The 17,396-nt window shown below is 30.5% G+C and overlaps 1 protein-coding gene across 4 annotated transcripts in view; it reads left to right on the top strand.

Annotated features, from left to right (window-relative positions):
• The first annotated feature begins 389 nt into the window (after positions 1-389).
• Positions 390-17,396, top strand: part of LOC116772247 (tyrosine-protein phosphatase Lar) — a 210,186-nt gene continuing 193,179 nt past the window's right edge. For 2 of the 4 annotated variants that reach the window (XM_061522132.1, XM_061522133.1), the window contains exons 1-2: positions 390-626; positions 13,198-13,248. In XM_061522132.1, coding sequence (XP_061378116.1) covers positions 13,228-13,248 — 21 coding nt within the window. In that variant the 5' untranslated portion in view covers positions 390-626; positions 13,198-13,227. The remainder of the gene's footprint in view (positions 627-13,197; positions 13,249-17,396) is intronic. The other 2 variants (XM_061522134.1, XM_061522135.1) reach the window with 1 other exon arrangement.

The following is a 17,396-nucleotide window of genomic DNA, read 5'->3' on the forward strand; positions in this document are numbered from 1 at the left end:
TTTAGGCAGTATCTTCACAGAGGACGTTGACTTAAAAAATACATTATTGCCCGTCTCCTTCACTCGTGCATCCACACTCTTCCGTAAATCGAAATCAAAGCTCGTCGCGATTGAAACACAGTGAAGTTGCTTTAGTTACGAGGATCTGAAGTTAGTCACAAATCAAGGCACGTTCCGAATGTAGTTTGTTGCTAAATCTTATCATTACTCTTAAAGTCTCTGGCTACTTAAAAAAAAGGGGAAGAGAAATATCCTCTGAACATACATGCAGAAGTTTAATATTAACCAATGCATACACTATAATCATCAATAATTTAAATTCTTCTACTTCTTTTATATAAAATGACAGCTTTCAAACTAAAAGTCAGTCGTGTCTCGGGAACGTTTTGATCGAGTATAGCAAATACTTCTAAATCACGTATGTGCGGAACGTACCTGCATATGGCGGAGTTGAGTTTGTGTTTATGTCAATAAGCAAGTGATTTTCGTTTGCGCGGGTGAGGATTCATTAAAATCTATAAAACATTATGTGCTGGTGGAACTTGTGAATTGTGTTCGTTTAGTGTAATAATGTTTCACGTCACTGGACTTAAAACTAACTTTATATCTTCTGTGGACTTATAAAGGTATGTATTTTGTATGTTTTTAGTGTATTTAAGGCATGATTTATGAGTAAAACTTTTTAAGAAAAATTTAGACTAATTTCAGTTTATGTACTACCTTATTACAAGTCTTGATGTATCATATAAATACAATCTCAGTGAACTTGTATGTGACCTTTTCATCGTAGGTTAGTGCCAGATGATTAGTTTTTTGATGTTCACGTATTACCATTCTTAATTTAAAAAGAAGTCGCAACGGTTTTCAATCACGTAATTTTAAAAAAAGAACATGTCTTTAATTCCATTAAATGTTTTCATCTTCGATGAACATATTATTTCACTAACCAAATAACAAATTACTTCACTAACCAAATAAAACTAAACATTATTTATTGAACATATATTTTTCTATAAAAACTTAAACTGACAAATCATTATTTTGGTTTATCCTAATAAAGAGAAAATATCTGTACTTTTTATATAACATTCAAGAATCATTTATTTTTCCAATGAATTCATAAAAATATTTTTTGTTAAAGGTTTTTTCATATTTCTATTTACAGGAGAGAACCTTCCTATAGTTTATATGTTGTATTCAGCAAAATATTTACTGAGCTTATCTTAAGTGACATTCCTTTAGAACAGATTTTTAGTGTGGCATAATTTTAATTTATGACTAATAATCATAATTTTATTGAAAGATCAAAGTTATGTTGTTGTATGTATGAAAAAAGTATGTTATGTAGTAAGTAATTTTGCTATATTATAATTAATAAGCTAACATATCAGTCATAACCATATGTGTACTTAGCTGTAAAAATAAATAATATAACATTTTTATTTACACAAGCAGCTATGGTTTGAACACGAATGTTTATGATTGGACACATGTGTATCCTTAACCTATGATTCATATCCCATATGTGGACAGTGATTTATTAGAATAGTCTTAATGTTATAATTTAAATTTGGAATAGAAGTTGCTTCCGGAAATAGAAAAGCATGGAATCCATTCTTTGTCAGTGATACATGTTGTGATTAAACTGAATACCTCTCACTGAGTTTTCTTCATTAAAATACCAAATTGACGATGCAACCTACTTAAGAATCCTTTATATTTTATAAAATATCAATAAATTTTTAAGATGTCCAGTCATTCTGTACTTGTGGTTAGATTTTGAACAGAATCATCATCATGGTGATAGGACTTATCTCTGAGAAGTATTTTATCTTACTGTTAATTATGAGGCTATCAATAGTTATAAAAGGACCTATAGATATTATTTTCATGGTAAAGGTGATCATTTGTTTGAATGGGTAATTTTTGGTTTCTTAAATTTAACATATATATATATGTGTTTAAGTTTTAAAATGCATATATATATATATGTAATGTTTAACATTTATACACTTTATCTTATATATTATAACAACTTTTGTTGTAAGAATTTCATTCTTAAATCAGAATGATTATGCCTGATTAAAAATAACAGTACCACAAAACTCTTCTAGACTGTGTACGGAAATATGATTCTGCTCATTGTACAGCACCGTAAAAATATATGTAGACATAACATCTCTATAATGTTTTCCAACAGAACATACATAAGTTTATTACTGATACATTTGAAACATAATATTAGACCACAATAAGACTACTGTGCATTAAAATAATATTCGTTTAAAAAAAAAAGTGTGGCATTAAAAAACACAAAAAAAAAAAATTTGGAAAATATAATTAAAAAAAATTAAATTAATTATTTTTTTATTTAAGTTTGAAAATAAAATTTTAATTAGTAATTTTCCAAGTAAAAAAAATAATAAGATTTGTAAAAGTATTTTTTTACTAATATTTTTTCCTATCAAAGTATTATTTGTGTTCTGTACAAATAATTCCTACTACGTTATATTCATTTTTCTCCTACGAGGGAATGACACCTAAACAGCATAATTAAAAGTTTGGATAGCTTGATCCCTTTTCAATGATTTATTTTGTATCTGACATTTTTTTTTTCACAATATCCACCAACAAATGTCGTTAGGACATATATAATTTGAATTTCATTACATTCTTAAATCAGTCAGAAATAAATACATTTAATTTATTATTTACAATTCGCTTAGCTTAGCTTCGCGTCTTGTTACGTAGAATTGATTTTATAATTTATACGGACCTCGCGATCCTTCTTTGAATAACTTTGATTTTACGTCCGCAGTTAAAGAGTTTGACAGCTTTACGATAAATGAGAATAGTATATAAGTAAGTAGTATATAAGGTTATATATAATAAAGCTCAGTAAACAGAACATGAGAGGCTCTTTAAAAACGTAATTCATAACCAATAACATTTTAATCGAAACCAATGAATAAAGTCCGTTAATATGGAAGATTAAATTAAGAATATCTATAAATATATCTCGTTTATATATACATTAACGAGTTCATGTATAAAAATGTAATCTAATGAAGCCTCTGTCGCTTCATAGCAATAAGCAACTATTAAATAAGCTGCAAAATTCCCATCAGACTAACTATCTACATTATAAACGGAAGCTGGTTTAATAAGCTCCAGGGTAATTGGGTTAAAATACGTTGTACCGGGCACTCTACTCTGGCGCAACAATGTAGGCGTACGGCATCATATTTGATAAGACAATTACATACATGTAGACCTTTTGATGTAGTGTCTTAATTTATTACCTCATTTTAAACAGAGCGATGTCGGATGAGTATTAGTCGATATGAATTGATGATGAAAAATCAATTGTTTTCTCCTGACTCGTATTACTATTTCTATTCAAAAATAGAAACTGGTATACACTCTTTGTGTCCGTATTAAATGATTTTAAAAAGCACAGTTATCGCCTCCAATTTTGCCCCTCGTACCATCAACTATTTGTACCGATTATTTTCGTAGGTTAACGAACTTTACTGATATTTCAAAATTACTACGACGAAAATAAAGCGACACGTTTAGGATAACGTAGTTTGAAAGTCAATTAGTTGGGTACGAGTATAAAGAAAGATAATTGAAATTGAGTTGTTAGTATCTAGATGTATTAGCAGATGCTCGTATTTGACCTGTCTGGAACGAATAGGCACCAACCAGATAAGTATTGTTCAATAAATAAAACTGCCACAACCAAGTATCCTCCCCGCCATGATACTAATCAGTATGCATAGTCCAAGTTCGCATCGCTACATACAAAGCATTTCCCGTTTCTCATTCAATCAGCTACGTTAATACTATAAAGTGTTCGGTTTTATGAATGACAAACTGTTAACGCTCTGTATGTAGTCAGCTGTGTGACGATGGCAACTTAGACTAAGCATACTGATTGCTTCTTCCTATTATAACCAAACTCCAATATTCACATTTTGTTTAACATATACAGATAACGAGTAACATATCGTGAGATGGAATAAACAATTTATATCTAATAAAGTGTTGTAAGTTAAGTTAAGTTTATAAACAAAACTATTAATAAAATATCGATCCTTTTCGATGAAATTTCAAAGTAATTCCCAACAAAATATTCCGTTCGGAACTTGTTATAGTTATAAACTTAGGGCGCCTCGGTCTTAGCGAAGTTAAATTTTGTAAGATTCCACTATGAGACCCAGTTAAATAAACTTATAAGTTGTTTTTTATACTTGCTTTTACTCGAATGCTCGTCGCCTGAATTTCAGTTATGTTTAATAATTACTTTTTATGAACGTTTAAGTTTGTATCAACTTGTTTAAGTTTGTTTAACTTTTTGAATGGATTGGATTGTTAAATTTTTTTTCAATTGGCTAAGTACTGTAAACTTATTAATAAAAATAAATAGATTATAGAAATAGATGTGTTTTTACTGTAAGATTATTTTATATCTCTCACATTTAACTGTTAAAATATTTGAGTTATATCTTAAGTAGGTATATACAAATAAATTAGACCCTTTGATGGTTTATTTCATTATTGTGTTTGATTAAACATGAAACATTCTATTGACGGTTCGTTGAGTTTAAACTGAATTTACTTAAATATTTGTGAAAAATATAAATTTGATGCATATATATATATATATATATATATATTTATATATATATATATATATAATTTTTATATTTGAAATTCGACATAAACGCTGTATGTAATTTACCAAACTAATTGAACTAAAAGTTTTCATAATTTAATTCATATATTTTAAGTCTGAATTAAATATAACATTATAGAATAATTTATGAACTGTTCCTGAAGAGAATAAAGAGGATATAAATTTTATTAGACAACAATATAACATTTCTTTAGATTTCAGTATAATATAAGTAAGGGTACGAACATTTTTTCGTTAACGAACGTACGAACGTTTATGAAAGAGAACGCAGCTGAAGATCTGAAGGTCTCTTAAATTTCGATCTATAGATAGTAATGGTTTATAATTCAACTTTCAATTAATAAATTTAAAAAAACAAAAACTATTTTTCAAACGTACATGTTATACTACCACGAAAAGAGCATCGAAACTATTGCGTTGAACTGTTTATATTTTTTTGTATCAAGAATTCCGCAGGGACGGAATCAGAATCCAAGTAAACAAAAAATATATTTTTATGATACAATTTCATTTGATTTTATCTGTTTGTAATTAATAATTTCAAAACGTATGATTTAAATTTCCATAACTGAATAGTTATAATGAAAATAATATTTTTAATATTATGAGGAAGTAACAAATGCCGACTTCCTCTTTGTGTTATCATTTAATCCTAGCTGTAGCGTATTATGCTTGAGAAACTATTAACTAACTCACATATGGAGCTTTTCAAATGTGTAGCTTCCGTAATTTTGAGATAAAATAAGACTTAACTAAGTACTAAGGATTTATTTAGTAAGTTTATATAAAACAGCATACGTTACGAAAGATGTCTTCAATGCTTCCTCTGTAGGAGTAAACTTTAACACTAATATTTTTTAAACGTACGGTTGTAAACATTAGGAATTATTGCATTATTTAAAACAACTACAATTATGACGTCACATCACTTATAATCCCTATTTTTATTAATAATTATAATGAGATCTCAAAACGGTTAAAATAATCTAATTCACTTTTATATTTACTATAGAGGGAAAGACTTTTATTCTCAAAAGCAAACTTTATGTTTAAGTTTCGTTATTTCGCATTATAATTTTTATTAAAATAAAATGAAACTTGCGCGAGGTTTAACGCGAATCCGGGATATTATTTAGCGAATGCTTATTGTTTACTTCTTGATGATAAAATATAATTTCTGACCCACTATCTATAACAGTTTTGAGTACAAACCTTATGTCTATGCGACTATTGTCTCTTATTTATTTTTATCTCCTACCGTATTGTATAAAAAGCGCTCCGAGTGACCTGAATCATCGCAAATACTAAAATACTAACATGAGCCTAGAACCTTTTGTTATTGAATCTAGTTGAAACATTTATATTAAAGGGATGTTTTATAAATATCATAAATCAGAAAAATTTATGATAATGTATTTGATGGATTTTTATTATAAATTATAACTTATTTTTGTTTAAGATCCTAGATCTCAGGAATTTTATTGATGTCGTAATAAGCAGGCATTTCGGAGGTAATGTGGTTATGTAACAGGATTTTTTTTTTGGTTAAACATTTGTATATTTTAATATTGTTGATTTTTTCTACCTGTATATCTCTGTCAGCGATATTGGGTAATAATTTTTATTTGCTACTGTAAGTATCGACTCTCCCCAAGGAGACCTGTCTTCACTATTCTATATTCATTCTTAGAAGTAACGTAAAATATTATTTCTTCTCGCCACACGTTGAATGCAAATATATTACTTATGTTTTTTCTATATACAATACTAGGTACCAGCCCCGACACCTTACAAAAAATATAAAATAGCCTATTTAATTTTGAGAATTATTAAACTTATATACTGATAACTTTTAAATGGTTCGGCTGATTTAAGTAAATAATTTAAAAAGTAATTTACAGATACTGATGTAGGCTTGAAATTAAGTAATTTATTTTGATAAGACTTAATACTGTATTTACGTAAACACTTTAGGAATGAGAATTTTTAAAAGTTGTGAAATGGATATAGTATGATATCCTTAAGTTATAGGCATATGCTACCGCGGACTTTTACATATATACGTAAAACGTATTTACGTAACGTACGTATTTTACTTATATATAGGTATATAAGGTACACAATTCCACCATATGTTATTTAGTTATATCTCAAAACTTTAGGCAGCGTTTTCGTTAAAAGCTCTCAGACGGCTCATGTTTTCCCGACATCTTCAACAAATATCGTTAATGTACACCCAAGTTAAAACAAAAACTTAACAAATTATATACTAAAACCTTCCCCGAGAATCACGCTATCGAGTGGTGAAAACAGTTTGATAATCGGTGCAGTAGTTTTTCCGTTTATCGCGAACAGGCAGACAGACAAGCGCTTCGAGAGACTTTGTTTTATAATATGTATTGATTGATTGATGATCTACAGATAACAATGACGTCAACGGTATTAGATAATATCAATATTAATAATGAATTTATTGTACGGTGTTTAAGTTGACCCATAACCCATGTATATATATACGGGTTTATCTTTCTTGGCACTAAATGCGATCACTAGAGATGACTGGCCAAACACCATCGATTTTATTTGATGGGGTCAACATACTCTTTAGGTTACATGTGGAAAATGTTTGGATACAATATGGTAACACTTTGTCGGCTATATTATGACAAAGGTTTTTATTTTAAACCTCCATAAACTTTTGTCTATTTAAGGTTCCTACGTGTTAGAGTTGTTTAAAGATGCATCTGCATATGCATTTTAATTAGTTGAATCTCGATTAATCTTATCCTATCGATAGTTCTCATCCTATAAAGTAATTTACTCTCAAAATTTTTCAAATTTTAAATGAAAACTTTATATTAGTCACGAATAGGATTTTAAATTGTTATTTCGGAGATGTGTTATTTTTGTTCAGAATTTTGAATTTGAATTTAACGTTAATTATTTTTATATTTTATTTCGTTCAACAATTTCTTAGATATTTCGTCTATAACATAACTAGATAACAACAACAAACTCCGAGTATTCTTGACACCTTTTAAATTCATTTAATTATTGGTGTATTTATATGGCAACACTTATATTGGCACATTTTAATTTTTCTTTATCATATTAAGATGACGGATTGGATTTAGTTTTACCCTATGACTTGTTAGAAATGGTACTTATGACGCCGTTAAGACGAAAAAATTTAAGATCATAGTTCTGCAGATAAATCTGATGTTGATATTTCATGTTTAAAATATTTTGTATTAGTATTTTTTTTTAACGTTTTGCCATTAATGTTGCTAGATCACTTAACGAGTAAATTTAGTTAATAAAGCCCTTTGTTATTTGATATGTAATTTTAATGAAAAGAAATAGAATTTCAAAGGCATGAATATAATAAAAAATTTATAACACCACTTGTAATCAAACCTGTAACTTTCTAGTTATCACTCCCATACAGCTTTCCTAACTAATCTATCCCGCAATATCTATAACTCAATTATATTTTATACGTTGCTTATTTGAATAAACATTCTAGGTTGTGTCTAGATTGAAAGAGCTTATATTATAGGAATATATTTCTATCATATTTTTTAAGGTATCTTTCAAAATTATCAATAATATAACCCATTCTATTATCACTAAATATTATATAGCAATGTTTAGATAGTGGATGAATTCACAACCGATGTAGTTGTAGCGATGCCAATAACGTATCAGCTCAAGAATAATCACTTAACACGCAGTGTTTAACATGTGTTTGTACACATTAAGTGACTTTCAGCTATTAAATTTCGTTAGCATCTACATGTTTATTTCTAATCAAAATTATTATTGCGTACACTAAGGTCTAGTAACTGCAGTAAAAAGGTTAATAGAAAAAAATAATTTCACAAATTAAAATGCCACACCGCTTACTTTGCAGAATACGAAATTCTGCTGGCACAGATAATGTTTAGAATCTTCTTAAATGGCGATGTGAACTCGTACCTTTGGTCCGATTTAATTTAAATTCTGTCATCTTTAATGACATGTAATTAAAAGATTACGATTTATTATGTTATTTTAAGCGAGTCAAATAAAACGCGTGAGTTGAACAAACAGCAGCGTAGCGAAGTGAAGTTAACACAGTTTTAGATGCCGGTGGTAGCTCATTAAAATCCTTCTTAATTGTGCTCAGTATACAAATAAAAATTCTGTAATTGGTTCCTTTGTTTTAGATCACAATGGTTCCTAACGAGGAATTATTTTATCTTCACTTAATATATCTCTTTAGACATGTATTTTTTATTGTATTGTTACGTTTAGTAAAGGCTGATTAATAATAATATCGTGATCGTCATTTTAGTGTTATGAATTTTTTTTATATATAGAAAGCGTTAAAAATACGGTAGGTACCAAAAAAACTTTAAATAAAGTAACATCCGTCATTATTTGGGCGGCGGAAGGGTAAAAACTTGCCGGAATCACCGTCTGGATTCCCCTCGATCCCGCCACATTCCCCCAGGCCCTGTTAGACACTATTACAAAAACCAGACAGGGTATTTTTACTATACTACAGTTTTTTTGTGACTTAACTGTCTAGTATTGGGTCATTCAAACGTAGTCACGCTTTCTCGCAAATAAATTGTTTTAAAATGGTTTTTGTTCGAGTTTATACAAAATTGAACTGAAACCAAAAGAATTCTGTTAGTGAGAGGTTGTATTATATAATTTTATTAAGATTTTCATCTGGTATAGCAAGAAATATAATTAATGTAAGTTAGGTGAGTGGTTTAGATTGAAGTTAGATAAAGAGGAAGGTAGGTAGGTAGGTATATATGTACGAAGTATTATGAACCGTAGTAGTGCATACACAAAGGCACTTTCAATATCGTAAAACATTTATAATATTTATAACTTGAAGCGATAGAAAATTGTCTGCAAACAAGATTGAATCGTCATAATACAGTTTTATTAAATTTTCTTATAGTTATTCGATTTTATTGTATGTAGCGTAAAATATAATTGAATGACAATTGATCTTGGTTAGTGTACAATAATGGGAACTGAATAAAATTACTTACCTGGATTACTCAGAGTTAACTGTCTTGCTTCTTAACCGAATCAACGATTATTATTATCACTACGTCAATCAATCAATTAACATCTAAATCGTTCTTTGTGAGGAATGTATATAAAGTGTATTAAAACATTACATCCGGCTACTAATCGGCAGCGACGTCAGACTATAGAGCCTATATCAGGCGACTTCATGGAAAATATGTTCCATGCTATCCTAATCCCGCGGGAACTACATGGAAACCGCGATGAATTATTCTCTGTTTAATTCTGATGCTTAACTTACATTACTGTAAAGTGCCATACAGACCCGCTTAGTAGTTTGTCTCAAAGTGCATACATGCGCCCATATTCACTCACAATTTTTTTTCTTTATACTATCACCAGGATAACTTACGCCATGAACGCTATTCCCGTAAGCGTAAGTTAATCTTAAACCAAATAAATACTTGTATATGAAGAAAATTAATTTTAATATTGTATGTAAATTTGAATGTGGTAACTTAAACTGAAATAAGCCGAGGTTTCGGTTATATTGGAGGTTCAAATATTTCTTATGTCCAAGTTATTTACCTGAATAAATTTTGGTATCTGCAAAAAAATTCTAAGAATGCAAATAAATCCTTACTCACTTTGATACAGCTTGCTTACATTCTTTGAGAACTTTACTTTAGAGACGGGGCTGGCGGAATTAGAATCTTTATCGATAATAAAATTATATATATGTATATGAGATAAAAAAAATATGCTAAAGTGCGTTGATATGAAGATTTTTGTAGCTATCTGTCTATGTCATTGCATTTGATAAACATGGAAGCAAAAGGTAGATTGCGTTGGAATTACGTAGAAAATTAAACTGCCTGTGCCTGTAGGTTCTAAAACTAGCTTAGATTAGCTATAAGCAACAGCTGCCAGTGATGTGAAATGGGTTTATAACCAGCATAATCATTATATAAAAACGATTAAACTAAACTACTTTTTCCATCGTAAAGTTGGCTATTAGATGTTACGGTTTTGAAACAGCAAGTTTATGCATCTTAAAACTTTATTATCTACTATACGCATCAATATTCTCCTTAGTTTTATTGATATTTCGCTGAGCCGATTTGTCCGGATAACTTTTCACTATACATAAAAATAAACGCTTTAAATATGCGATAAAAATGAAAATAATTTGGTATCCTTTCCGTTTGAAAGATCAAAGGAGTGTACGAGTATATGGATTTATCTATTGTTTGACTTCTTCCCGACTGACTTTATAGACAAGGGCGTGCACAGAGATTTGGGGTAGGGTAAGCAGAACATTTGATTGAAAAAAAAAACCAATTTTTATCATAATTTCCCCCTCTAAAGCGTTGATAATATGCAGTTATAGTAGTCCTATCAGAAGTAACATGTATATATTTTATATACCTTAAAACGATTACAAACTGTACGTCAACGTTTTTGATAATTATTTTAATCGGAATATCCGGTGGAGATCCAAACATTCTTATTATCATTATTCGAAAACAACAAACAAGAAAACCAAATCAAACGTTTGTTTGTACGCAACCTGCTATACAAATATAACTATCATAATACTTTGTATTTAACAAAATAACATAACCTTTTTTAGTCAAATCTAAATTGGTCACACACCTTCCCTTTGTAATTATTTTAATTTTATCCTCAAATGATAACATTGAAAATGAACTTGCAACTAATTTTGTCAAACACACATCACCAGTACAGAGCCCACAGATATAATTTTCCATAATTTATAAATTCACAAATAAGCGAATTATAACTTATTCACTTGCGCCTAGACAGACAATAATAACAAAACGGCAAAAAAATATTTGAACGGTTATACCGACAATTAAATAGTCCCTTTTCATTTGACCTCAGTTTCTATGACGTTTTAAACGAGTAGGGTTAAGGAAGCAGTGCCTCTTGAACTTGAAACTTCAACACATGCATAGTTTTTGCACACACAGAGGACAATGTTACCAGCATACAACACGAGATTTGTAGATCGTCTCTGAGATTATTTGTATGGAATATATGGAACGAGTAGTTGTCCTTACGACCGCCCTGGCTGGAAAGCGGCGCTAGCCGCCAGCAACGGCCGGTAATGTTAGTTTTTACGTTGATATTGAATGTGTAAACATTGGTATTCCGTAATGTATGATTAAAATGTTGGTTTGGTTGTTGTATGGGTAGGATTAGCAGTGCTTATTTGCATCTATGGTGTGCACGCCACTGACTAGAAAATGAACTTAGATGTTAGAGACGCCGGGCTTCAAGACGGGAAGACATGTATTGGGATATGTATATACATAATTATATATACATATTGGATATCAACTTGCGAATTATTTCCCTTCACATTTAGTCCTTATATATCCTTCATATCAGAGTTTTCGTCTTTAGATTTTTTGTCATACTATTACACTTTACAGTTCATTTTTAAATTGCTCTATTTTTTAAGCTAATGCTTTGTTAATAATATTTGCCAATGTCAACGTTTTTCTAATTTGGACGAATTATAATCTTGAGTTCGGTGTGGAGAAACACGAATGATTTTGTCGAATGGCACAAAGACGTTTATTTAGTTATTATTATTTATTTTTAAAGAAGACTAGTGATATTTTTACCAGCACCTAATATACCAAAGGTTACTCTTATCGTTAAATATTTCTTAAATTATTTAATAATGACGTTTCCTTTATATGTCTCTATGTTCCTTCATATTCCATAACTCATAATGTTTGGAATTTTGAATTTTTTTTTTTTAATTCATTTGTTTGTTCGTGGTGTAATCCTAGAGCATTTTATATAAAATATATATTGCGTAAAATTATTCAAAATATATTGCATAGTTTTGATATAAAATTTTGTTCTAACGAGATATTTTCTGTTCGCTCTATGTATTACGAATTCTTCGCGTGATACTGAAATCGTTTTCTTTTCTAATCCTAAACGTAATATTTTTGGAGGTCAATGACATTTGTATCGATGTCGTGTTATCGGCGCGATCGCTGGTAAAGATTACTCGGTTTATCTTCAGTCTGAGTACTAGAGATGAAACATTATTATTATTACATATTATCTTGTTGATTTCTAAGTACTTAGGGTTATCGAAGCACTGCTTATGATACACTCAGATAATTTAATTTCTCTAACGACGACATGTATCAATCATACACTGTTATAAATGTTATACGCGATCGTTTGTCGTACTGGCACAATACAATAAAACCGATGACCTAAATCCACTTTTCATAACACTCAAATGTATTGTGCAAATATTTCACAGGTTTTTAAAAATGTGCATGGGGAGCTTTGAGAAAAAACAAACGCTCGGTCCTGCATGGTCCACTCTTTTGTTTTAGATTACAAAAGCCCGCTGAGCCTTTGAAGGGAGTTCTTCCAAAAAATAAAATATTTTTGTTTCGTTACAGACATTCAGTTGCTGCCGCCGTGGGACCAAGATGTTGTTTGAAACTTCACCCGTAAGTACTATATATATATAAAGTTATTTTAATATATGACAATTCCAACAGTACCAGAAATTACATTCACACATTACAATTCAGTTTAATTTACTGAATACAGCGCCATCTGTTGTATTTCGCACATATTGTTACGCGTGTAGCTTAAAATAATAATACAAAGTCGTTTTCAAAATGAGCGCTAGGTGGCGGTTTACATAAATAGAAAAATAACTGGATCGCTAGATGGCAACGTATAGTTTAAAGAGAGAATTGTGAAGCCGAAACTTAAGTGTTACTCTGTTGCTAGTAATTCACCGATATTTCACTAGATGGCGCATTTCTTATTACAAAAAAGAAGTGATTTTAATCTAATGTTTATAATAACGATAATTTTATTTTGAGGTGATTAACTACGAATGATTGTTTACCTTCTACTACTGTAATATAATTTCTTTATAATTGAACATTACTTTATATTTTTTAGTTCGAATAGCTATAAAAGCGTGTTTTCTTTAGTTTTTTCAAACTATTATTTAACTGCAGACAGGGCAACTGCAGGCAACTGCGTATACACAACCCAAGCTAATAATAGCGTGTTAAAAATATAATTTTGTTACCAATACCAAACATATGCAAACTCAAAATAATCATAGTTTTGTTTATGCTGTTAAATACCGTTTTAACCGACGAGGACTTGATTTCGTATACCTACGTTATGAAAATTTTATTCTTGGTTATTGTCTATAATCGTATTTGCATCGGAATTCGTATCGTATTTTCAACATATAAAAGTTTATGCAAACATTTTAAATGAAACATCTAAAACCGTTATGTAGTCGTCCTTCTGTAATTATACTACGACTAAGTAAATAGAATGTATCTGTAATAAAATTCATTAATTAATGCATATCATAAATAATAACCACAGTAATAACTGTAATCACTTTAATATAATATGTTATTTTGAGTATCAATATTATAACTAAGTGTTGGGCAGTAACGGCCCCACGGGTGGTGTAACCATTGTTTGTGGAGCTATAAACCATTAATTTATAGAAACAGTATCGGCTTTAATGTTGTTAGGTATATCGCTTCATTAATAAAGTATACGCAGTTGCTGCCCCGACAACAATACGCCGACCGCTCGGATTGTTCAACTTCAAATATATTGCGGTTAGAGTATTTTGAATATTCGTTTAGATCCTTCCGTGTGCCGGAGCGCTTCGATTGACTGGAGCTCGGAGCGTGTGTGCGGCTATTCACACACACATACACGCACACATATATGAATGAATTGCATGCAATAGACTAAAATCCTATGTCTGGATAAAGCTTTGTCGTAAATTCAAGTGCGGTGTGAGGTGCCCCGCCCCGGGCGTACTGCAGCTCCTAGCATGCCTGTTCCGGATATTCTACGTTACGAATAGCTTTATTAAGACTAAATATTACAATTTCCCAGAAACTATTGCCATAGTTGGAATTGCTAATGCGGAGACGAAGGAACCGAGTGAAAAGATGCGATTGCATGAAGTTCCCAAGCCGGCAGTCTGTTTTACGACCGTAGAAATTGCACTTCCTAGTCTTATTCGTAACCAAACTGCTATGTTGTTATTTATCCTAATTTAAACTATTCATTCCGGCTGACAGTCCAACATTAACTCCGTCAGGATTAAACGCTTTGAATTTTTCTATGTCCGAGATAAAAGTACGGACACTTTTGTTCTGCAACTTATCATCTTAATCGCGAGGAAAAAGTAATAATATCTGGAAGCCTAGTGAGATAGTCTGGTGGGAAATGGGCCGCGTTTCGTAACCACAAATTACTATGATTTACTATTGCTTAGTTATCTGCGGGTAGGTAATTTGTTAGCGCGCCTCTCGAGCCCGCGTTGGGCGCCATTGTTGCCCCTACGACGTCTTTTGTTCATCGCCTGCCCCCGGTGATAAGATCTTGAGTTATTATGATTAGGATTCTTTGGCAACTGAAGCCAACTTGCTAATTACCTCATTATCGTTTAGATTTACTTATTTTAAAAAAAGGTTTCATTCCAATTACATTTTTCGTATCTGAAACAATTTTACTCTCACGCATGCCTTCGTTCAGATCTATTTAATTTGAAATTAATTGGACTTATATAATATATTACGTATATATTAAGATATGCATTTGTTACGGAATACAAAAATATGAGAACCCTATGTATTTTATGATACATGTATCTTTCGTTATCTTAATTAAAACGTAGTATGTATGCGTTTGCGTGTATCATTTGATAAAACGCTGGCCATATGCCCGAGTGGGGGGTGTATTCATAAAAGTAGCCTTCCTTCATAAAGTCGATGGGGTTAATACTAATACAACACGTCACGCATTCGACTTCATTCCGCATAGTGCCTTTGGAATCGATGGTGGCTTTTTCAATTAGTGAAAACATCCAATTGTCATTGTGTTCATAGTGTAATTGCCGGTTTGTTATCCATCCATCTTGACTGATGTAATGGACGCCCATCAAATAAATAAATAGCACCGCTTCGGCGGTCGAGCGCTTTTGAACAAGTTTGCGAAATTGCTTCCAGTTTTAATGTTAGGTGTACCAAGACTTGAAATGCCAACAACCCAGCATTTCGTCCAAATAAATAATCAATTTATTTTGACCCGATAAATTTTATTTGAATATCTTAAATTTTCATCAAATTAGTTTATAAAAAGTTAATAAAACGGTCATTAATTTTCTGTAACTGTGAGTTAGGATGTTATCTTGAATTAATATTTTTTTTTCTTGTTAACTATTTCCTCGACTATAACATAACTACAGTTCTAAATCAAAGCTCCCGACTGTAATGGTTTCTGAAACTCTTTAAACATTTAATTACATTTGTTTTAGAGTTCCACAAAGAAACAAGAAACATTCATATTTTCCAATATTAAAAATCTAAGTATTTTTTCACGTCATTGACATCAACGTTAAAAATGCAAGTTTTATGTTAATAACAGATTAAAATCCGACACATAATGTATAGTTTGACGTAAAAAATCTTAAGCATGTAAGTAAAACCACTTATTATTAGTTAACAATATATCTAACATCTAGGAGAGTATATTAAATTAAACAATGTTAATAAAAAAATGAAGAAAAAATCGCACTCAACTCTAAAAATAAAAACAATTACAATTAGTCTCAAAAGCCAAAGCGAGAAATATAGCTTTAACTGACCTAAAAATTAAATAATGTGTCCATAAAAATAGGATTTTCGTAACATTTATAGTGGTATGATAATTGTGTATGTGTATATCGTATATATATTCTATGTGAAAACTTTATACACCGACGTCGATAAATCTATCTTAAATTCGGTCTATTTAAAGTGATCTATCCATGTATGGGCGGTTTGATCGTTTGTAGAACGATAGTTCAATCGATGTGGTCGACTGTATTTTAGGATAACCTTATTGTATGTTTTACTGACTTCCATCCATCCAGATTTTGTATAATTTTTACGTTAAATAATATATTATTATTTATTTTTATGAAATTACCTCATTTTAAGACCAATTCTTGTAAATGGAAGGAGGTACTTCATAGTTTATTTAAAGGATTTTATTTGTGTATTTAATTGGACGTTAGAGATATCAGCGTTGTCAGAATTTTTCCAAGGGTTCAGTTCATTGATCATAAATATCTATTAAAATAGGGGTAGCAAGTATTGCAGTGGCAGCCTAGTGGACGACTGGCGCCATTCATTAGGCGTCGAGTGCTTCCTCGCATTTGTCAATCTACCTTCCAGACTCGGACTTTTTACCTGAAATACGCTCGTAAATAGTTTTAAAAATGTACAGTGTACTGCTGTTTTACCATGTTGTACCATATTAGCACGTGTTGGATTTGTATGTATTTTAACTTAACATGACATTGAATTGGAGCATAAATTAATAATTTAATTAAAACAATCTATTTCAATTAACTAAAAGGTTGCCTTAAATCGTTTAGTCGGTGTAAGGAAGTTGAAAGTTCAATAGCTGTAACCACAAACTGTGCTAGTATATTTGAATGTAAAATTATTAAACGTATTATTTTTGATTTAATTTAACAGTGTTTGAAGTTAATTCTGTGGGTATATTATATCTTCTTGAACGATATGAAACTTAACCCCTAGATTTGGCAAAT

This window comes from Danaus plexippus, chromosome 12 (assembly GCF_018135715.1).
Source record: "Danaus plexippus chromosome 12, MEX_DaPlex, whole genome shotgun sequence".
Taxonomy (NCBI): domain Eukaryota; kingdom Metazoa; phylum Arthropoda; class Insecta; order Lepidoptera; family Nymphalidae; genus Danaus; species Danaus plexippus.